Source organism: Patagioenas fasciata, chromosome 15 (assembly GCF_037038585.1).
Source record: "Patagioenas fasciata isolate bPatFas1 chromosome 15, bPatFas1.hap1, whole genome shotgun sequence".
NCBI classification, from domain to species: domain Eukaryota; kingdom Metazoa; phylum Chordata; class Aves; order Columbiformes; family Columbidae; genus Patagioenas; species Patagioenas fasciata.
In genome coordinates, this window is record NC_092534.1 from 4,795,075 (window position 1) to 4,816,426 (window position 21,352).

General features: G+C 52.3%; 2 protein-coding genes across 8 annotated transcripts in view; one reads left to right on the forward strand and one right to left on the reverse strand.

Annotated features, from left to right (window-relative positions):
- Window positions 1-17,996, forward strand: part of RHBDF1 (rhomboid 5 homolog 1) — a 37,685-nt gene extending 19,689 nt beyond the window's left edge. For 3 of the 5 annotated variants that reach the window (XM_071815206.1, XM_065850663.2, XM_065850661.2), the window contains exons 4-19: window positions 2,331-2,435; window positions 5,174-5,387; window positions 7,165-7,371; window positions 8,049-8,171; window positions 8,297-8,457; window positions 10,698-10,949; window positions 11,551-11,662; window positions 12,227-12,301; window positions 13,102-13,263; window positions 13,371-13,471; window positions 13,890-13,953; window positions 14,425-14,519; window positions 15,382-15,457; window positions 15,969-16,069; window positions 16,325-16,478; window positions 17,232-17,996. In XM_071815206.1, coding sequence (XP_071671307.1) covers window positions 2,331-2,435; window positions 5,174-5,387; window positions 7,165-7,371; window positions 8,049-8,171; window positions 8,297-8,457; window positions 10,698-10,949; window positions 11,551-11,662; window positions 12,227-12,301; window positions 13,102-13,263; window positions 13,371-13,471; window positions 13,890-13,953; window positions 14,425-14,519; window positions 15,382-15,457; window positions 15,969-16,069; window positions 16,325-16,478; window positions 17,232-17,651 — 2,422 coding nt within the window. In that variant the 3' untranslated portion in view covers window positions 17,652-17,996. The remainder of the gene's footprint in view (window positions 1-2,330; window positions 2,436-5,173; window positions 5,388-7,164; window positions 7,372-8,048; window positions 8,172-8,296; window positions 8,458-10,697; window positions 10,950-11,550; window positions 11,663-12,226; window positions 12,302-13,101; window positions 13,264-13,370; window positions 13,472-13,889; window positions 13,954-14,424; window positions 14,520-15,381; window positions 15,458-15,968; window positions 16,070-16,324; window positions 16,479-17,231) is intronic. The other 2 variants (XM_065850660.2, XM_065850662.2) reach the window with 2 other exon arrangements.
- A 126-nt stretch (window positions 17,997-18,122) lies between these two features.
- SNRNP25 (small nuclear ribonucleoprotein U11/U12 subunit 25) lies at window positions 18,123-21,352 on the reverse strand. 3 transcript variants are annotated; one of them, XR_010652412.2, is made up of 8 exons: window positions 21,228-21,352; window positions 21,054-21,144; window positions 20,874-20,979; window positions 20,702-20,776; window positions 19,641-19,703; window positions 19,052-19,275; window positions 18,403-18,483; window positions 18,123-18,329 (listed from the first exon to the last, which is right to left on the reverse strand). XR_010652412.2 is itself a non-coding variant. In XM_065850673.2 (6 exons), the coding sequence occupies exons 1-5, from the start codon at window positions 21,336-21,338 to the stop codon at window positions 19,649-19,651; spliced, it is 438 nt and encodes a 145-aa protein (XP_065706745.1). In that variant the 5' UTR covers window positions 21,339-21,352; the 3' UTR covers window positions 18,123-18,329; window positions 19,641-19,648. The 3 variants fall into 3 exon arrangements, 1 of the variants encoding a protein (XP_065706745.1); XR_010652413.2 differs by lacking the exon at window positions 19,052-19,275; XM_065850673.2 differs by lacking the exons at window positions 18,403-18,483; window positions 19,052-19,275.

The window sequence follows — 21,352 nt, forward strand, 5'->3', positions numbered from 1 at the left end:
CAGCTGCCTTGGTGGTGAAGCTCTCCCACAGCAGCTCTCTGTGATCCTGCTTTTTGTGAGGTTGGGAGGGCTGAGCTGTGAAGCAGTGTCTGCTCTTTTCAGGGCCATGGACAGATTCTGAGCCTACCTGCGTCTGTCCTTGCACACCTAGACTGCCAGTTCCTTCACTTCCCTGTCCTTGTCCCACTCCGTATGAGGACAATTACGCAAGAGCATGCCAAGGATGAGGAGATATCCTGGGAAGGCACTGCAGAGGCCCTGTCAAGAAATGTTGAGCAGGAGGGCCAGGATCTCCTTCTCCCCAAGAGGTCCTCACAACGTGCAGCTTGTGTGTAGGGTGGAGAGGTTGGGGAGCTGCAAACCACTTGGGTGCTGGGGAAACAAATTTACCCGCAGTGCTTCTATACTATAGAACAGAAAAGGCACATGGAGCTACAAGTGAGCAAGGAAGGAGTCCTGAGGGAGATAGTAACGTCCTGCTTAGCAGCAGGGCCTTGGGCAGGCACGTGTGGCTGTTTCACTGACAGACCCTGTAACAAGTCTTCTGCTTACCATGCTGTAATGGCAGTGCTGGGCCCAGGCTGATGGCAGCATCCCTGCCTGTTCCTAGCAGTCTGTGTAGTCATTTTGAACGCTGGGAACACATGTGGTCCCACAGGGACTGGCCCAGAGGTGTACAAATAGTTTTAGAAGTCCTGGGAGTCTCCTGCTCAAAGTATGTGTGGGGGAATGATGCTATTTTGCAGTGCTGAGCTGTTTCCACACAGGCTGTTGTGCAGCTCAGGGGGTGGCCGGATCTCTTCCTGCTGGAGAACTTGCAGTTTGCAGGTGGTTTCTGCAAAGTGCTGTCGGATGTGGGCAGGAGAGCAAGAGCAGTGGTGGGAAGGACTTCCCAAGGGGCAGAACTGCAGGAGATGCACACAAGACATGACAGTAGCAATAAAAGCATGAAATAAGTGTATCAGAAACAAGGACAGGGAACTGGAAAGTACCAAGGAAAGCCTAAAAAAACTGTGTTTTGTATGGCAGAGTTAGGGGTGGGATGGAGCATTGCAGGCCATGCATCCACAAAGATACCTTGGTGATTTGCTTTGTGAGTCCAGGGGGGCTGGCTTCCAGGGTTTCTGCTTAACACAACCCCCAGGATGCACAGAATGTGAAACTGTTCCAACAGCAGGAGTACAAACCATCCTGTTCACTGAGGCTTGGAGGATGCAGGTCAAGTGTGAGCCTAAGGTCAAGCCTCTGTGTTCCAGATCATTGCATGGGAGCAATTCAGGTGCCCAGCTGTAGGCATCTAACACCATTTCCAGTCTCCCAGGGTGTCTGAGGTGTCCACATGAGCAGTAGTTGTGGCACAGATAGACTTGTGCCCAAGGTGAGACCCTCCAGGGTTAACCAGAATGGGCCCAGTGCACGTCCAGGGGCATCAGACACTTCATAGAATCATAGAATGCTAGGGATTGGAAGGGACCTGGAAAGCTCATCCAGTCCAATCCCCCTGCCGGAGCAGGAACACCCAGATGAGGTTCCACAGGAATGCGTCCAGGCGGGTTTGAATGTCTGCAGAGTATGAGACTCCACAACCCCCCTGGGCAGCCTGGGCCAGTGCTCTGTTACCCTCACTGAGAAGAAGTTTCTTCTCAAGTTTAAGTGGAACCTCTTGTGTTCCAGCTTAAATCCATTACCCCTTGTCCTACCATTGTTTATCACCGAGAAGAGCCTGGCTCCATCCTCGTGACACTCACCCTTTGAATATTTGTAAACATTAATAAGGTCACCCCTTAGTCTCCTCTTCTCCAAACTAAAGAGACCCAGCTCCTTCAGTCTTTCCTCATAATGGAGGTGCTCTACTCCCTTAATCATCTTGGTTGCCCTACGCTGGACTCTCTCCAGCAGTTCCCTTATATCTGTGCAGAACATATCGTGGCCTGCTGACACCTCCGTAGTTTCATACTGCAGTGTCCAAAGCCAGCCAGTGGGATCTGTGGCTGGGTGAGTGGACAGAAGAAGACAGATCACAGAGGTCTGGGAGTGCAGGGGGACTGCAGCATCCCTGATGTCTGCAAGAACGATGGGAGACATACGTCAGAGGTGCAGATACACCAAAGGAATTCTGCAGCCTCCTGGGTTCAAAGATGGTGTTGTGTGGTTTGAGACCAGTTGTTTCTCTTGGGTCATGCTCTCAGCTGGACTCTGCTGTCATGTGCAGTGCGGCATAACTGCTGCCGATGGGGCTAAGGAAGGAGATGGGGAGGGGTTGGATGCAGGTCGCTGCTCCCCTCCACAGCCCTGCGGGCTTCTTCCCTTCAGCTGTCTTTTCTTTGCAGCAGACAGGTACGGTTTCAGAGGAGTCAGACCCTGCCCGTTCGTGGGCACCGGGCGGGCAGGAGCTCCCTGAGAAAGCGGCAGTCCCTGCCCCGATCATTTTTCAGGTACTGGTAGCACTGAGTGTGAAACCCACCCCTGCATGCGTGTGCAAGGGCTGTTGTGAACTGCACAGATTCTGGCTGTTGCTGGGACCACGTTGCCTTCCCAGGGATGGTCAGGAGGCCCACGAATGGGTGGCAGTGAGAAAGCCATGTGTGCCTCTAACAAAAACCAGTGATCACTCGTACTAAATAAATAGGCAGCTGTCAATAAGTAGCATGGTCTAACAAGCTGTCCACCCACCAGCCTCACTCCCTCCTGCCTTTCCTAACAAGCTGTCAACCTCCTGGTGCTCACCACAGCTGGAATATCTCCCCAGGGCAGCCACAGCACAGCCTGCCTTTGCTAGCATCAATGCAACACGGGACGTACACATATGTTGGCCCCAAAGCATCCTTGGGGCAGAAGGGAAAGGAGAGGAAGCAGCACCGAACAGATGCCAGTCATGTTAGTCCAGAGGAAGCTCAGAAGCTGGTGAATGGAATAGGACATTTGCTTTTTCCCCATTGACATAATGGCTTTTTCTAATCCAAATGTGACTGTCTTCTTTTTGAGGTGCAGGTCTTCGTTTACTTAGCACCAAGGAGATGAGCCACTCTGGGAGCCCAGGGCACAATGGCCTGTCAACCACTACCCCAAGACTGGAGCTCAGTAAATTTTTAAATCAGACAATGTGACTTTGTGTGTAGCAGGGACCGGAGTCCATTCACCGTCCTCACTGCAACCCTGGTCAGATGCCACGCTGGCACTGTGTCCACCTTTGGTGGCTGTTTGCATTTGATCTTGGGCTTTCGGAGCTGGTTAGCTCAACGCAATGGAGTGAGAGCTGACCTCTGATGTTGGTTTGTTGCTATTACAGTGCTCTAGGGAGTCTGTAAGATGTGATGAGGCTCCCCAGCTGGACAGGGGTGTTCAGCATCTTCCCAGGATGCTCCAAATACCCTGAGCTCTGTAGTCAGCTCTCCTGGACTATCTTGACTATGATCAGAGAGTAGGACAGCTCTTTACCCTGGCCCTGGACCAATAGTGGTCTCTGGCAGTTCAGGAGTGGTCCTCACAGCACAAACCAGGTGTGGCGGTGCTTGTCCCTCCAGGCTAGCGGGAGCGCAGTGTTGGAGGGCTCTGAGGCGCTGCTGTTGGTGCAATGGGCCGTGCATCAGCAGGCTCTAACGGGCACAAACAGTCTTCAGTCCTCACCCTTTGAGGAGCAGCCCCGTGTACGTGCATCTGCACGGGGCATTACCTCTGTGCCAGAGGCCGGGTTTTGGTCTGTCAGGCCAGGTGCTGACCCAGGCCCTTGCACTGATTGCTCAGGTGAGATGTGGGTCCGCGGGGGCAGAGCAGTGCTCCAAGACCTGCATGTCGCATGTAGTCCCTGTTGACTTGCTGGAAGCATTTGGAGAAGTTTGGGTCAGTGAAGTCAGGTGCGATGTATCAGTGGCCCACCTGATTTTGTGTGCTCTGAAGGGTCTGTTCTGGATTGCTGGGAGAACAGGGAAGGCTGAGGGTAATGTGTGGTGGTTTATATCTGGAGGTTTTAGCTGGAGAAGCTGTAGGATTTGAACTCGCATCCTTTTACGTGTTGGCAGGGCACCTTCTCCTGTTTTTTGATGGTATTTTTGTTTGATAGGGTGCAAAACACAGGACTGGTTTCCTGTCTCCAGTGCACTGACTCAGTTTCTCTGTGTGACCTAACTCTAGATTTAACCCAACCTTTACTCCAGTGTATGTTTTAATACTCCCTTTGTGATCCGTGAGGTCTTGCTTTTCAGCAGCTGGAAATCCTGCCCCTGAGCAGGGGGCCCGAGGCCAGGGTTTCGGGTTTGGCTTGGAAGGACTTTCAGGTTTCGACACCTGGGTCAGACAACTGTAGGCTGACACAGCTCGTTATCTCCTGAGGAAGGATTAACCACAGCGGAAAAAGCTTGGCAGGGCTGCGATGGTCTTTGGAGGTTTAGAGTGCCAGCTGTCTTGCAGCATTTGAAGTAGTTTGTTAGTCTGACTTATCTCAATCCCTCTGCGCTTTCCTTGGGATTTTGCTTCTGATCCAGTGCTCTTCCATGACAGCAGCCTCTTGGCAGCAAACCTACCTTACGGCTGCAACCTTCTGCTCTTCTTCTGCAACCAGAAGTTTGGAGCTGTGTGTGTCTGCCCTAGCAGAGATCAGGACCACAGCAAACATTTGCAATTAGTGTTACCCTCGAGGAGGATGGAAATCCTGCAGCATGACATAGAGAAATTTGGGATATCCTGGGAGTGTGTGGGGAGGCTGGGAGAGAAGCGTGAATTCTGGTGGCTCTTGGGAGAAGCTCCAGAGCCATGAAACAGTAGTCTCACAATGGGGACCTAGAGCTGGCCTGCAGACGGTAAGTGTTTTTGATACATAGCTTTAAAAGAAAAAAAATCCTTTTGCCAAATTCTCTTCTGAATTTCTGTTCCATCTCTTTTTCTTTCTTGTTAGAAAAACTCAGAACAATCTGTCTTTTACACACAATGAATCTCTCCTGTCATTTTTCTTCTGTCTAAAGAGACAGAATGCTGTTGGTGGTTGAACGTTTCTGGCCAACATCTGTCAGGTTGCTAAAACCAGCTGAGGACAGGCTGTGAGATGCTTGTGGGGAGGAGTTCTGCCTGCCTTTGAATCAGGGTGGGCTGGAAGTGATCACCAGGGGCTTTATCTTTTCATGTGCATAGTCCAAGCAAACATAATGCTTCTTTGCTCTTGTGTGCTGGCATCTTTCAGAGGCACAGCGGACTGGTTTGGGGTGAGCAAAGACAGTGACGCTACTCAGAAATGGCAGAGAAAGAGCCTCCGCCACTGCAGCCTGCGGTATGGGAAGCTGAAACCTCAGGTCATCCGGGAAATGGACTTGCCCAGTCAGGACAATATTTCTCTAACAAGCACAGAGACTCCTCCTCCGCTCTATGTTGGACCCTGCCAGTTGGGCATGCAAAAGGTGAGTAACTTGGGACAGAGTCAAGGCCATCGTGAGCTTCCTGCACAATGTCTCCAGCACTTTGGCAGCTCTGACCTATCTGTGGGCTTAGTTATGCCTGAACATGTCTGGGCTCCATGCTCAGACACTTCCCAAGTCTTGGAGACAGTTTGGCAAACTCCCTCCTTTGGCAATCTCTGGTCCTGTTGGCTCAGATCCCTCAGCTGTTTTGGTGATAGGCTCAGAGCCGTGTTTGTCACCTTGTGACTATGGTAGCGATCAGATGTGTGCAGCATGTCCCAGAGCTCTCGGCTTGGGCCTTTCGCCGCCATTTTGCAAGGACAAAGTTTTGTTGTACACAGAGTGGCCGGTATCCTGATCCCAGTATCCAGTAACAGGCCTGGTGCCACTTGGGACTTGCCCAGTGGATCCTTGTCCCACGCAGAATGTAGGCAATAGCACAGCTACTGTCCTCATAGCAATCTGCTTATGCTTTAGGACTTTTCAAAGTGTCTCTTGCCTCAGCAGTGCTACAGCTCTGCACACAGGTCCTCAGAAATGGTTTTGTGTGCCTGCAAAGGGCATCTGGTAGCCCCTACTCGCTACCTTCAAGTGTGACTCCAGGGGACAGGGCCCAGTCAAGTACAGCCAGTTCCCAGCACCTCAGAACTAGCCCATGATATCCCAGCTCTTTCCTTTGCTCCATTCAGCAATAGCAGTCGATGTGGTTGATGACTGTGCATGAGTGAGCACCACTGCAGCCTGGGCAAGCGGGGAAACAAATTCCTTCCAAAGCAGGTTAGTCTGTGACCTGAAGTCTGGCTGCATTACTGAAGCAGAGGAGAATATTGCGCACCTTTCAATCAAGTTTCACCTTGTCATGCTCTTTCCTGTTTTCTTACTAGTTGGAGTGTCTTGCAGTTAGTCTTCGATCACAGGGGTCTCAGAAATATTGCTGGGCTCTGTGGGCTACATTAAATAAGAACATGGTATCAGTAGGTCTAAGCCAATAAAGCTTCCTCTTGAGTGTACAACTGTGGATTAAAAAAAGCTCGTAAACATTAGGATAAAGCGTAGAAGTCTTATGGAAACCACAGCTGTGATGATGTAAGGACAGAGGCAAGGTTTGTAGCTGAAGGCAATATTTTCGTGAGGCTAATTCATATGTTTGGAAGAAGTGGGAGCTTTGGCCTGAAGAGTCCCAAAGAAGGGCTTGCAGCTCCTGGAATCTTGCCTGCATTTCCCAGCTGTTATAACTTGATTAATGGAAATAGATGTAAATATACAGTTAAGCTTCAAGAGGATACTGTTTTAAGTTCTGGGCTGTCCAGTATTAGAAAGGAAACTAGCTGGAGAAAGAGCATGGCTTTCTCATGCATTTCTCAAACTCTTGTTCAGACGGCACGGTCTGTGGCTGTAGAGCTCAGTGGCACAGGAGGTGAACAAAACCAAGAGCTTAGGAAGGGCTGAAGGAGATTTGGAGTCTTCTGTGAACACCAGGAACATTCTAGGTGAAAATAATCAATATCAATGAAAGAAAAAAATAATTTAAAAAAAAAACAGGGCATGGGGAGAGGTTTGAGGACTTAGGTTTGAGGCTTACCACTAAGGGCTGAACTTGCAGCAGGTTATTTCGTGTCTCCCTATTTTTAGAATTGCTTGTTGCTCTGTGCAGCCTGGTTCTTGGTCAATCCCGGGTGCCAGGCCACTGTCATGGGCTCAGGATGTTTGCTTGCAGGGAGGGCTTGGTAGGGAAGGGCTTGGGGTGAATGGACTGACGGGCTGCTTCTCTCGGCAGATCATAGACCCCTTGGCCCGCGGGCGAGCTTTCCGTATGGCTGATGACAACGACGGCTGCAGCATCCCACACACCCCGATCACGCCGGGTGCCACATCGCTCTGCTCCTTCACCAGCTCGCGCTCAGGCTTCAATCGCCTCCCGCGACGGCGGAAACGGGAGTCTGTTGCCAAAATGAGCTTCCGAGCAGCTGCAGCTTTGGTGAAGGTACTGTCTGCGGGAGAGCAGGGACCAGCCTGGTGGCAGGATGGGGCTGAGAGAAGGGAGGGAGGGAAGGAGCTGCTGAGCAGAGAGGATGGGGAGAGCAGTGGTGGGGGAAGAAACCAAGCCATCTCCTGTTCTGTTTCAGCCATGTGTCTAGGAGGCAGGATTTGTAAGAAGCAGGGATGATGGCTAGGTTTTGGTACAGGTCTTGCTTTCCATTTATTGGCCTGTGGGCTACGATTGCCACAGCCAGCAGCCTCAGAGCATTCCAGCAGGTCCAGTTCAGCCTGCCTGGACCTCTGTGTGGTACATCTGCACCTGGTCAGCAGTCATGGAAGAACAGAAGCACCTGAGGTTCTTCCTATGCAAGTCTCTTCATCCTGCCACATGTCCACTTTCCTGGGCCCAGTGACCTTTTTGATGTGTCCAGTACCACCCATCACTGCGGTTTGGTCAGAGATGTTGTACAAAACGTGGCAGAGTTGCGTGTTGTGAGCCTCACCCTCATGGGAGGTGGGTGCTGTGGATTGAGAAGTGGGTAGCGCTTGTGAGTCTCACCAGGAAGGTGTCACACCAGCAGATCTGCACTGGGGGTCCCCCTGTGCTGGCTGGGGTGGCCCTGCGTGTGCCTGGTGTTCAGGTTTCTGGCAGTGACTCAATGCCACTTTCTCTGGCTACAGGGACGCTCTGTGAAGGACAGCACGCTGAGGAGAGCTCAGCGCCGCAGCTTCACCCCAGCGAGTTTCCTGGAGGAGGACACGGTGGATTTTCCAGATGAGCTGGACACTTCTTTCTTTGCTCGGGTGAGGAGCAGGGCTCTGGTGTGGTGCTGGCCCCAGAGGCAGCACAAAGCTCTAGGTCTGGCAGAGAGCAACATCTCAAATGTGATGATGGCTTCTTCTGATGGGACTTCTGTTTCTCTGCCCAGGAAGGAGTCCTTCATGAGGAGCTCTCTACTTACCCAGATGAAGTGTTCGAGTCACCGTCAGAAGCTGCAATCAAAGACACTGAGGTGAAACCTCTGGATCAGACAGATCTCACAGGAGGTGCCTTGGACAAAAATGAGCTTGAAAGAAGCCACTTGTTACTGTGAGTGTCTTCCTGGAAGCTGCCAAAGCCCAGCATGGGGTGGCCAACCCATTCAGAGCAGGACCTTTGGTGCTGGGCAGTTGGTGGGGCAAGGCAGCTGCTCCTTCATGGAGGAAGCCAGGATCTGAGTGCTGTGTATGCTTGGTGCAGAGCTCAAAGAGCACTGCAGTGATGGGTTTTCTTTAGCCCCCGCATGCGAAAGGTGACTCTGAGGCCACCTGTGCAGTCTCTGCAGCAACTTCTACCCTCATATGGTGTGTTTCAGAGACTGTATCCTGCCTGGGGGAAACAAAAGACACTTCAAATCAGCCATGAGGATGCTGAGGGCCCAGCCTTTGGCTATGGGGAACATAGCAAAGACAGGAACTCTGTTGCCATTGTCACTGTCACCATGAACTGTTGTCTCGCTCCAAGGAGCAGTGTGAAGCATTGCTGAGTGTTGGGCTGGGCTACATTCCTCACTTGAAACAAGAGAAAGGTGTGGCACTGATGCTGAGGGCCCTACAAATATGTGGGTGGTACTGTACTGTATGCCTAGATTTTTTCCACCTGAGTAATTTCTCCGTGTCGTTTCCGAGTCAGCTCTGGCTTAGCTGGCAGCTCACCCCAGCAGAGAGCTCTGCTGGGTGTGAACACGGAGCAGACAGGGAGGTCCTTGTTGTGGTTCTGCTGCTCACAGCCCATCTTGCTGTGCTGGCGCTTTCCCTTCAAGTGTTTCCAAGAACCTGACTCAGTCTTAACATAAGTGGAAGCAGCAAATGGTGGGAGTTTGTTGTCACTCTTCTGAGATGGTCTCAGTCTTCTTGGCTCGATTTGGATCTCCTTAAATAGTTTTATTTGTTGAGGAAAATAAGTTTCTTTTCACTCTTCAAAGAACTGTTATCAAAATCATAGGTGTCCTTTTAGGTGGCCGGGTGTTTATTTTGGCGTAGGCTGATAGCCCAACACCGGAAATATTGGGAAATAGCACATCCGTAACACAGAAACCACTTGAACTCTTGGGGCGACAGGAGGCTGCAGCGGAATCTGCACTTTCTGTTGGGAGAAGGACTTCCCAAGGGACAAGTCATGGGAAGGTGAACCTAGTTGAGACTTCCAGCTTTATAAAAATGCATCTTCTGCCAGGGACAATGCTGAAAATAGCTGAAGTTTCACAGCAGGGCTTTTGGCTAAAGAGGTTCAATTTCTCCCTCATGCTGTAGTCTGTCCATACTTCAGAGCTGTTGTGATTTCTCCAAGATGCTCTGATGATCTTTCAGAAAAGAACTTTGTCAGCTGGTTTCTCTCACCACTTCTGACAACCGTTGTCTTTGTGCAGAGGGGGTTTTTTAAGAAGCTGGAGGAGGTAAACTGGACCGGAGCGTGTGTTAGGGAGATGCCTCCCACAGCGCTGGGCAGGGAGTGAGGCTGAAATGGTAGGCAGGTGTTTTTTGGTCAGAGTCTGAATGCTGCACACCTGACCTCCAGACTTCTGTTCAAGAGCAAAGAAGTACAAAACCATTTCAATATGGTGGAGACTTACAAAGCAGGTACTATTCGCCTGTGCAACATTCATTGCATACTCTATTTTGGTAAAACATCCTTCCTTTAGACAGTGATGCTTGGGATTTTTATTGTGTTGTTGAAGCCTGGTTTTGTTGTTCTCCCAAAAAATGCATACATGGGTGCAAATAAAGGGAGGAATGGAAGACAGATTGTGAGAGGTAACTGGCACAGCTTGCAGCATGTGACAGTATCACTTTCTTGATCTGGGAGGCTGCTTGGATTCTTGCTCTTCTCCTCTGTCTGATTTGGTGGGCACAAGGGTTTGACTTGCCAGTCTATGACAGTAAAGTGCTTTGAGGGTGAGGATTTCCACTGCTGGGCTAAACTACATTTCACAGCAGAGAGCAGAGGACGAGGAATTAAGTAGAGTGGGAAATAGATGCGCATGAGGCTGCAGCCTTCCCATTTTAGTCCGTTGCTGAAACACTCTTTAAAGCCTTGAGAGCTCCTTGTCAGTGGGCCTTACTTTGGCACAGCTGCCTTGTGCCACCTGCAGTGTGTAGTCCTGCGCTTTCATCAACTGATGCTGTGTAACCCTTTGAAATACAGCGTCCACTTCAGGGCGCCCTGTCTGCTGTCAGCTGTGGTGGGACAGACAGGGTTCAGGGTCTGCTGCCACCAAACACCAGGGAAGGGCTGGTCCCCATTGCTCTGCCATGGCGAAGGAAACCATTGTGTCCTGCTTTTTGTTTCAGCCCACTGGAGCGAGGCTGGAGGAAGCAAAAGGATGGGGCGCTGGCACAGCCCAAGGTCCGCTTGCGGCAGGAGGTGGTGAGTGTCAGCCCGCAGAAGCGTGGCCAGCGCATCGCCGTCCCCGTCAGGAAGCTCTTTGCCAAGGAGAAGAGGCCGTATGGCCTGGGGATGGTAGGGAAGCTGACAAACCGGACATACCGCAAGCGCATCGACAGTTATGTCAAGCGGCAGATCGAGGACATGGATGATCACAGGTGGGAGCTGCAGTCGTAGAACGGGTCCCAACAACTAGCGAGTGAGCGATTGCTGTTGTCCCTTGGTGACTCAGGTCACTGCCTCGGGGTGGTTGGGTGAAACCTGCTGCTCAGTGCAAACTGCAGCAGACAGCAGCATTTTAGCACCGCTGTGCACTGGGAGCTCATCCCACTCCTCATGTTGCTCTGGGTGTCTGTATCTCTTCTTCCTGGAGGGACTGCAGATCTCTGCCCCACCACCACTGTCCTGTGATGAACAGGAAGGCTCAGGTATCCCTGCCTCTGATCATTTCCCCTAAAGTCATTATTTCAGACACACAGCACACTTTGGCATCAGGCTTATGTGTGCTCAGGGATGTTTTTTCTGGGAAAAGGTGGCTTGCTCAGTGTAATGGGGGAGTCAGAGTGAACAGGGTCTGTCTGCCCTCAAGACTTTGGGTCATTGCCTCCAGTCTTGTGCATCCCTAGGTGATCCTGGCCCTGTACCCCAGATTCTGCCAAGGCCCCTGGGGAAAAACAGCAACTTTTCTCTTGTGTTCTGTGAGTAGATGTAATATGCCTGGCTTTCTGCCTCTGATCTTTTCCCTTTCTCTCCATCCAGGCCTTTCTTCACTTACTGGGTCACCTTTGTGCATTCACTCATCACCATCCTCGCTGTGTGCATATATGGCATTGCCCCTGTGGGGTTCTCACAACATGAAACTGTTGATTCAGTAAGTAAATCCCCTGACTTGCCTGGAGCATGGTTGTGTCTCAGCCTTCAGCTGCTGGCTCTTGTGTCATAGTCCTCAGCACACTGGCTACTTGCCTGAGGGCCTTGGCGGCTGGATGCTGGGTGTCCGGCCTTGGGACGCTGCCTGCAGCATCTCTGTGAGCCCCCACGCCGCCTTCTGTCCCTCCTGCAGCCACATTGCTCTTGACATCAAATTATATCTGGCACAAAGCACGGTGGGCTCTATGCAGGCTCTCGCTGCGTCTGTGCTGAAAGCCCTTTCAAACAACTTGTTGCCCTCCTGATGGAGACTGGAAGGATGTTCGCAGCAGGGAAATAGTTCAAACCTGAGTTAAGTTTTTGCAACAGTTGCGGGATTTTGCTTCTGCCAAGAGCAGAACTGATCCGTCTGACTTTAAGAGCTGATTTTGAAGCTGTTGGTAATCTCAGTTGGTGCTCAGTCATTGGCTGTGGGGATTTCTGTTCATCCTGGGTGCTGCTTTCACCAACCCCTGCTGATCGTGTGGGCAGGAGCTCATGGGGCTCTCGCTTTCTCTCCTTGCAGGTCTTGCGAAACAGAGGGGTTTATGAAAACGTCAAATATGTTCAGCAGGAAAACTTCTGGATCGGCCCCAGCTCAGTGAGTGCCATTGCCTGAGACTGTTGTGGGCTGATGGGGGGCTGTGCTGCCGCCATGCCACCCCAGGGCCCTCTGCTGCTTGGAGCTTGGTGCTAGCAGCTGCTGTTGGTTGGACTTCCATGGGGTTCTGCCGTCACTAGCAGGGAGCAGTGGTGCTCCTGGCCCCAGGGGCTACCAGGAGGCTGGGATGGGCCTTGGCATGCCTGCTGTGCACCCTGTTCCTCTGAAGCCAAGTGTAGGGTGAGAGAAAATGCAGGAGCTGTATGGTGTGTGACAGCTTTCCTGATTCCATTCCCCCTGCAAAAGGCTGTTGTGTCCCCAAGTTTCCTTTCCCAGCCACAGACCTGGCCTTTCTGGTGCCACAGACAAGGAAATTCCTGAACTTTTGTTCTGCGCTTGCCTTCTTTAAAGCAAATATTGGGAATGTGCCTGATGTGTGTTGGGCTTCATCATGCAGGACTTGTTCCTGGTCCCCTGAGTCCTGAGTTTCTTCGCTATGAGGGTGGCTCTTCCCCACGAGGGTGGTGAGGTACTGGCACAGCCTGCCCAGAGAAGTTGTGGATGCCCCATCCCTGAAAGTGTTCAAGGCCAGGTTGGATGGGGCTCTGAGCAACATGATCTGGTGAAAGGTGTCCCTGCCCATGGCCACTGGGGTGGAACTAGATGATCTTTAAGGTCCCTTCCAACCCAAACCATTCTATGATTTCATGATGGGGATACTCACCGTTCCCCCAGTCTGCACTGCCCTGGGCAATCATTACCTGCCCCTTGGCTGAGCTCGGTGTTTCCCTCTCTGCCAGGAGGCCCTGATCCACCTAGGGGCCAAGTTCTCACCATGCATGAGGCAGGACCAGCAAGTGCACAGCTTCATCAGCGCCAAGCGGGAGAAGGAGAAGCACTCAGCTTGCTGCGTACGGAACGATAAGTCGGGCTGCGTGCAGACCTCAGAGGAGGAGTGCTCGGTGAGTGCAGTGGTCCTTTTCATGCTGTCCCTGCAGGCTGAAGGCCACTTCTGTTGATGCTTCTCCCAGCCTGGGCTTCACAGTGACACCTCTCCTCTCTCCTGCAGTCCACACTGGCCGTGTGGGTGAAGTGGCCCCACCACCCCAGCACACCAATGCTGGCAGGAAGCAAGAGGCAATTTGGGTCTGTTTGTCATCAGGACCCCAGGTAGGTCCAGCCTAGTTCAGCTGGGGCACCGGGGCTAATCCTGGGTCCTGCCTAGTCCTGGGGCCACCACGGCTGTTGTGACAGTAGTCAGAGATGTGGGGTCCCAGACCAGTTGATTGCTGGATGGGACAGCAGCTGCTCTGGAGACCAAGGGACATGGAGCCAGGGAGTTGCTGGGCAACTGTGTGCTCTTGAACAGCTGCCTTTGTGCTGAAGCCACTATCTCTGCTCACTGGAATGAGGCTGCAGCTTTGATCAGCACAGTCTTGGCTGATCTGATGCAGCCAGGGACAGAGGGGAGCTCTGGGACCGCAGCTTTGGGACAGGGGCAGTGCGGTGACTCCCTGCGGGATCCTGCCTGCTGCTGGTGCTGGGGAAAATAATTCCTCTGGCTGATGTCTGCTTTCTGTTGCTGCAGGGTGTGTGAGCAGCCAGCCTCAATGGAGCCGCATGAGTGGCCGGATGACATCACCAAGTGGCCGGTGAGGACTGCTGATGGCACAGGGCCCATGTGGGCAGCCGGAACATGGCATTTACATCCCGTTCTGCAGAGCCACAGCCGTGTTGGTGGAAGGGGTCTCTGCTACTTGTTGTCACAAATATGAAATCAAAGCAGCCACAGCTTTGTCTTAGCCAAAGTTTGAAGCCCTCCAACAACAAAAGTTCCCCTGTACCACCTAAAGTTCTGAAAGCCCTGTGCCCTGCCAGGGTGACAGGGCGATGGAGACTGACTCAGCCCAAGTGCTGTGTTCATGCCTTGTTCGAGAGGAGGCGTTGACTGAGGCTCTGATGGCGCGGGCAGGTGGAGTGTCAGTCGCCATCTTGCTATCAGAGGGAGGCTTTGGGAGGCCCATGTTTCTGCGACTGGCTTCTTCCCAAGGGCCTGTTTTGACCTTACGCAGGCAGCAAGCAAAGCCATGGCTGTCTGACTGCAGCCTGTTGTCATTTTCCAGATCTGCACAAAAAACAGTGCTGGGAATTACACCAACCACCTCCACATGGACTGCGTGATCACAGGCCGGCCCTGCTGCATTGGGACCAAAGGAAGGTAACGAGTTCTACCTGTATGGAGAGGGGCTGGGTGTTGGGTTGAGACACAGGAGGCCCTTTTCAGGTTGTTGCCACAGCCATTTGTCCTTGTCCTTGTCCTTCCCACACGCAGCCAGAGCCGTGCTGGGAAGGGGAGTTGGACAGGGAGCCATGATGGGTCTCCTAGGTGGGGCAGGACACTGAGATGAGCAGGAAATAACAGCTGGCTTGAGTCTGCACTGCAGCAGGGTATCTCACTCAGCTGGTCCTACAGTTTGGATGGACTCTGACAGAAAGGGATTAAATATTTCTGCTGGGGAGTTCTGCACTTTTTTTTGGGAATGGACATATTGGTCCTGACAGGCTACATTGGCCTCAGCCTGGTGTCCTTTGTCACGTTGCTCGTCAGCTTGCGTTATCCAGTGTTTGGGCCTGGTTTTCCCTGCTAGGGAGAAAAATCAGTGCTGCCCCAAGGAGCTTCTCTGTCCCTGAAGGTCATGGCAGGACACTCTTGGCCAAGCCCCAGCTTTCCACTCTGTCAACACCAGAGGCACAAGACTCCCCAGCCTGAGAGACACAGCTTCCCCGAGCGCTGGTGATTCGTGCTCAGCTGCAACTGGCTCAGCTTCAGCACTTGTGTGGGAGCCCCTGTATGAAGGGTGTTAATCTCTGGGAGTGGCTCAGGCTTGGCTGTGAGAGAGAAGCAAGAGGGGTGTATGCAGGGCGGCACTGGCCTCAAATGGGAATGTAGTGGCGTATGTGTTGCAGAGATGCTGCAGCATCAGGTGGGGGGTGTGGGGCGCCTGCGAGGGCACAGGATTGTCCATTGTGCCTTCCACACATAACTTGTTCCTTGTTTTGATTACCTGTGCCTCCTCCAGGTGTGAAATAACCTCACGGGAGTATTGTGAGTTTATGCGGGGCTATTTCCATGAGGAGGCAACACTTTGCTCTCAGGTGAGTGCGGAGTTGGCCGTTTGTGTGGCTGCCCTTCTCCCTCCTGTTCCCCTTAGCAGCTCAGCAGGATCTGGGGTGTCTGTGGTGCAGTGTAGGTTGGAGTCCTGTGTCCTGTCCCGCCCTGACCATGGGGCAAGTGGCTGATCTAGACTGTAGTTGCAGAGCTGTCTGCATCTGCGCCTCTCTGGAGCCCAGTTTAGTACTTAGGCTGGCAGCTACAAAAGCCCAGCACAGGACCACTGTGGAAGCAGCGGGAGGATACAGCCCCCTGCTCCATGGGTGAACAGATGCAGACGTCTCAGTTTGCATGTGCTGGGGTAAGGAATGAGGGCATGAAGCTGCCTTTGGTGGGGTGCGTTCACATGTAACTCAGTAGTGGAGATGGGCTGGGACTTAATGCAGTGGAGAAGAGGGGGGAGAGCCCCCCTTTCAGAGCCAACTGCAGCCCCTCCCGGGCCTTGATAAAGGACGGTGCTGGCTGGCGCACCTCACAACCCCTCTTCTGCTCTAGGTGCACTGCATGGATGATGTCTGTGGGCTCCTCCCTTTCCTAAATCCAGAAGTCCCTGACCAGTTCTACCGCCTCTGGCTGTCACTTTTCCTCCATGCTGGGTAAGTATAGGTGTAAAGCTTCCACTGTTCGTGTGGGGGAACCTGGGGGTGCTGTGAGGGCTGTTTTGCCAGTCCTGGGGGACACAGCAGGGCCTGAGTTTTGTCCCCGCTGAGGTTTACCATGCTGCGTTTGCTGGGAGGGATAATTAGAATAATGGGTGAGGCCACAGCAGGACCTCTCAGCAAAGAACACAAACAAGCACAGGGGTGACTTCAGCAGCTGCAGCTTCAGCTCCTGTACTCTGAACTTGGCAGGATCCTGCACTGTCTGGTTTCCATCTGTTTCCAAATGACGATCCTGCGGGACCTAGAGAAGCTGGCAGGATGGCATCGCATCTCTATCATCTACCTGCTCAGTGGCATCACTGGGAACCTTGCCAGTGCAATATTTCTACCCTACAGAGCAGAGGTGGGTCTTCTGCAGACTGGGGTCCCAGTAACTTGCCCTGAACACAAGCCTTCTCTATGTGCCTCTGATTCACTGGTGGAGGCAGAGACACCAGCGCTGGGCTCATCTCTGCAGCACACGGCTTGTGCAGATTCGCAGCTGGAAGTCTGGCTGCAGTAAGAAGGGTCCCTTGTAATGAATGGGGGGGCTTGTCCAGTCCCAAGGTAAGAGAGGCCCTTGGTGGGCTGGGAATTGAGAGCTGTACATGGTGCCAGAGACCCTCCACACACGAGTGGCAGGCAGGAGCAGGGTAAAGAGCAGAGCTCACCTTTCCTACAGGCTGTCCCTGTCCACATGCCACAGCTGGAGAAGTCTCATATCACCATCTGGCTTTACTTTAGAAGACTGCATGGCAGGACCTGGAGGACTATCTTCCAGGTCCTTCAATAGAAGCACATGGTGTGTGGGGGGAGCCAGGAGATTGCTTTCAATGGCTTCTCTACTCTGGTGACTTAAACCAGATCTGCCATTTTTAAATATAAAGTCTGTTCTGGTGATTGCTGGCCTCACACCTACCCTGATCCTAAATCAAACCAGGCCCCTTTAGCTCACTGAACCCCATTATAAGGCAGAAGTTGCAGGCTGCAGTGTCTCTTTCCCAAGAAACACTGAACGAGGAGTTGCATGATAAGTAACTGTAATGCCTGGAGCTGGCTGCAGGCGCCAGGCAGATGGGATGTGCTTCATGTTACCTGTAATGCTCTTCTTCCACAGGTCGGCCCTGCAGGATCCCAGTTCGGGATTCTGGCGTGTCTCTTTGTGGAGCTCTTCCAAAGTTGGCAGATCCTGGCGCGGCCGTGGAGGGCTTTCTTCAAGCTGCTGGCTGTGGTGCTTTTTCTTTTTGCCTTTGGCCTCCTGCCTTGGATTGATAATTTTGCTCACATTTCAGGATTTATCAGTGGTTTCTTCCTCTCCTTTGCCTTCCTGCCCTACATTAGCTTTGGGAAGTTTGATTTATATAGGAAGCGATGCCAAATTATAGTTTTCCAGCTCATCTTCATTGCACTCTTCTCAGGACTTGTGATTCTGTTCTATTTCTACCCCATCAAGTGCGAGTGGTGCGAGTTCCTTACTTGTATACCATTCACAGACAAATTCTGCGAGAAATACGACCTGGATGCACAGCTCCACTGAAAGGCAAAGACTGGCTTCTCGAGCAGGCACTGGAGAGGGACCGTCTTTGCGTTCGCTGTGCCAGTTCCATGTGGACAAAGCCTCTAATCCAATGACACTTCTAACCCTGCCCATGGTTAATTTAAACTGTCTCCTTAGCACCTGGCAGGCATGTTTTTGCCTTATCTCAGAAGACTCTGAAAACAGAACGTTTGTGCCTTGTTCAATTGTATTGAACCTTTTTCTGCTGCCATTATTTTTATTACACTAGTTTCAATACTACATTTTTAACCAGAGTTGTTTACTACTGCTAAGGTGGTGATTAAATGGTAAGGTAGCGTTTTAGCTACTGTTAATTGTTCTGCATAGTCTGGCTATGTTTGTTACTTTATCTCATCTACGCTGTTTCATGTACCAGTAGAATGAATCCTTTTCTACCACCCAAAAGCATCAGATAAAGATTTGCAGCTGGAAATAAGGGCCTTAAAAGCCTTAGAAAACTAGAAGGTCTCTTTAATCACTGAAAGTCCACTTCATGTACAGCTCAGAATCAGACATTTCAAACAGCAAACTACAAGAAACATGTGAGAATGTCCATTCCCCTGGAGTTTGTTTCTCCTTGAAATGTTACAACCTTTTCGTCCGGGAACGTGCTGAATCCACAGCCGGGTCGTGGTAGGGCTGGATTCTCTGCTCTCTCTGTTGGAGAAAGAGGATATCTGGCAGTGACAATAGTTCCTGTGTGCTGGGCTCTCACCACCACACTACCCACCTGGACAGTCCAGGGGGATCAGCCAGTGCCACAGGTGACCGTGGGGCAGGTGGCTTCTCTCATGACACATGTTTTATTACGCTGGATGTTGCAAATGTGGCAGCATTGAAAGAAGAAAAGTTACTGTGGTCACAAAGCACCAGTTTCTATCCCGGCCGCAAAACAAAAAACCAAGCCTTTGGAAAAGCTGCTCTTCAGACACAGTGATTTGTGTTATTAGGTGTGGAGGGGAAGGAGAAATAATTTCAGGCTTACTAAGCTTGAGAGTCTTGGCCAGCTCTTGTGTTTTTGTGCACAGCTTTCTAAAAATAGCAGTATAATACCAGAATTATGTCTACAGAGGTTACAAACAGGCAAATATACGTGCTCCTAGTGCTGCCTGTACTGGAAGTATTTTTAAATGCATCAATTGCACAGAAATACCATGACCAAAAGTTGTCTAATGGTGTGTCCTATTTTCTGAGAGCACTGAATCAGTTGAACTCAAGTTTCTATAGCCAGAAAATGGAGAAACTGAGAGACAAAAGCTACAAGATGTGTAAGCTGAAGTGCTTTTCCCTAACTACTTGTGGCTTGCAGTAATTAAGGAAGATGGCTCAAAACACACCCCCAGTGGAACAGCAAAGCACAAGCTGCGTTTAGTTGTCACCTGTGCTGATGCGCAGCTCTGGGACATCTCTGTCAGCTGCAGGTGCTGTGAGTGGTACCAGAGCACCAGGAGAGGGTGGGAGAACAGCCACTGTCGAGCCACACAGGAGGAGCCAGGTGACGTGGGCAATGGCAACTGCCTGTGGCACACAGAGACCTCTGTCCTCCTGGGGGTTAGTTACCACCCAGCCACGTTCCTGGCAGTGACTTCAGAGATTCAAGAAGCTTTAAAGAAAGCAAAGTCCTTGATGCAATCACAAGGGCAAACAAAAGAATGCCGCATTCAATGAATCTTGAGACATTGTGAGATCAGATTTGGAGTCTAAACAGAGTTAGAGATACACCACTGCCAGCACTGACATATTGCTGGTGCATTAACTGAAGGAGCTGAATTATCATCCCCAGCCCTGAGAGAAGCTCAGACAACATGACCAGGGTGTGGAAATAGCCCAGAGAGAGGGCATAAGCCTAATACAGACACTGGCATTCGGAAATGCTCTGCTACACCAGCTGCTGTGAGCCTGAGCGCTAAGGCCTGGGGAAGAGGAATGTGAAGAACTGACAGATCTTAATGGATAGTTAGGACTTACCTAACAGGTTACTTTCGAAGTTTCTTTATGAAGCTGACCTCATCCCGGTTTCTGATGCCGTACCTGAACAGAGAGTTATCCTGTTACACGCCAGTTCCCCAGGAACCACAGCGTTTGAAATCCAACAGCCTCCTCTTTCCCGGGGGTAGACGGACACCCACCATCACATGCTGTGCTCTAATGCAGGACAAGTTAAAATTCTCACTTGTGAATGAAGAACATGCTGCCGGCACTGACTGATCCGATCATCTGCGTTTTTAACTGCAATACCCACTTCAATGCAACATGGATCACCCATGGCTCAGTCTTTTGAGGACAGCTTTGATTAGGGCTTTCTTGCTAAATTTTAATACTTCTGACAAGCTTTTCTTACTGGTCTGCATGCTGCAGCTCAAGTGCTCAGAAGCAGCTCCTGCCTCCTTGCCCTGAGAATGGGCCTGGAAACGGGGGAGTGATCGATGGTCTCCAATACGCAGCCAAGCAGGTCCAGAGCCAAACACTCTTATGCTGTGTGCTCTTTGCTTATCATTCTTTCACCCTCCTTCCTACATTTCCACCTCAGCAGCTCTGCCAAGCCCTCTGTGAGGGTGACCAAGCACTGAACAAGTTGTCCAGTGAAGCTGTGTAGTCTACATTCCTGGAGATACTGAAAACCCAACAGTGTGCTGTCCAGAGCAGCAAGTTCTAGCTGACCCTGCTCTGTTCTACTGCCCTCACACTCGTGCTTTTTCTTACAGGACACCTCAGGTGTAACCTTAGCAAGCACAACCCATTCTGTAGGAGTTTAGCACAGCCAGCCAAGGGGCAACATGTCTGTGTGCCTTGGTGTGGCCCGAATTGGACAAACACGCTCAGCACAGGACGGCTGGGGCTGAGGAACTACCCGAGGCATTCCTGTCCTGCAGACAGCCCCTCGGGCTGGGTGCAGAGCAGTGTCAAGTGCAGGATCGATCCGAGCCAGGACACCCGGTCCCAGGTTAGCGCTGCCTCTGCAGATGCTGCGTGGGCTCCACCGAGGCTTCTCCAGCCCCACAGACACCACAAGAGACTTGATTACTCACTCTCTCAGCTTCTTTCTGTCATCTGCCAGCTTCTCTCCAGCGTAGGTTAAGTGGTACGTCCTCCATATGTACTTCCTAGGGGAAAAGCGCCGGGCGAGCGGCGGGCGGACCCGCTGGCCGGGGGAAGGTGCTGCGGGGGGTGAGCAGCCCGAAGCCCGCCCGGCCCGCTCACCAGCTGAGGTGCTGCACGCCGCCCTGCCGAGCCTGCCGCAGCTGGACGTGCCGCCGCAGCGCCTTCTTCAGGTCCAGCACCGAGGCGTTCTGCACCACCACCACGGCTGCGGGGGCACAGAGCCCGGTCAGCGCCCCGGCCCCCGCCCGCCCCCCCCGTCCCGCTCCCCCCGGGACTCACGCACGATCTCGCCGTCCGCCTTGCAGACGCGCACGGTCATGGCCTGCCCGTACTCCAGCGCCACCTGCGAGCCGATCTCCTCCGCCGTCACCTGCGGGCCGCACGGCCGGCACAGCCGGGGCTGAGTCCCGCCGCCCGCCCCGGGCCCCGCCCGCCCGCCGGCCCCGGCCCCACCTGCGGCGGGAGATCGCAGAGCAGCGGGTCCTGCACCAGCCGCGCCAGCGCCGCCTGGAACAGCTCCAGCACCTCGGCGTGCGCCAGCTCCTCCTCGGGCTCCGCCGCCATCGCCGGAAGAGGCG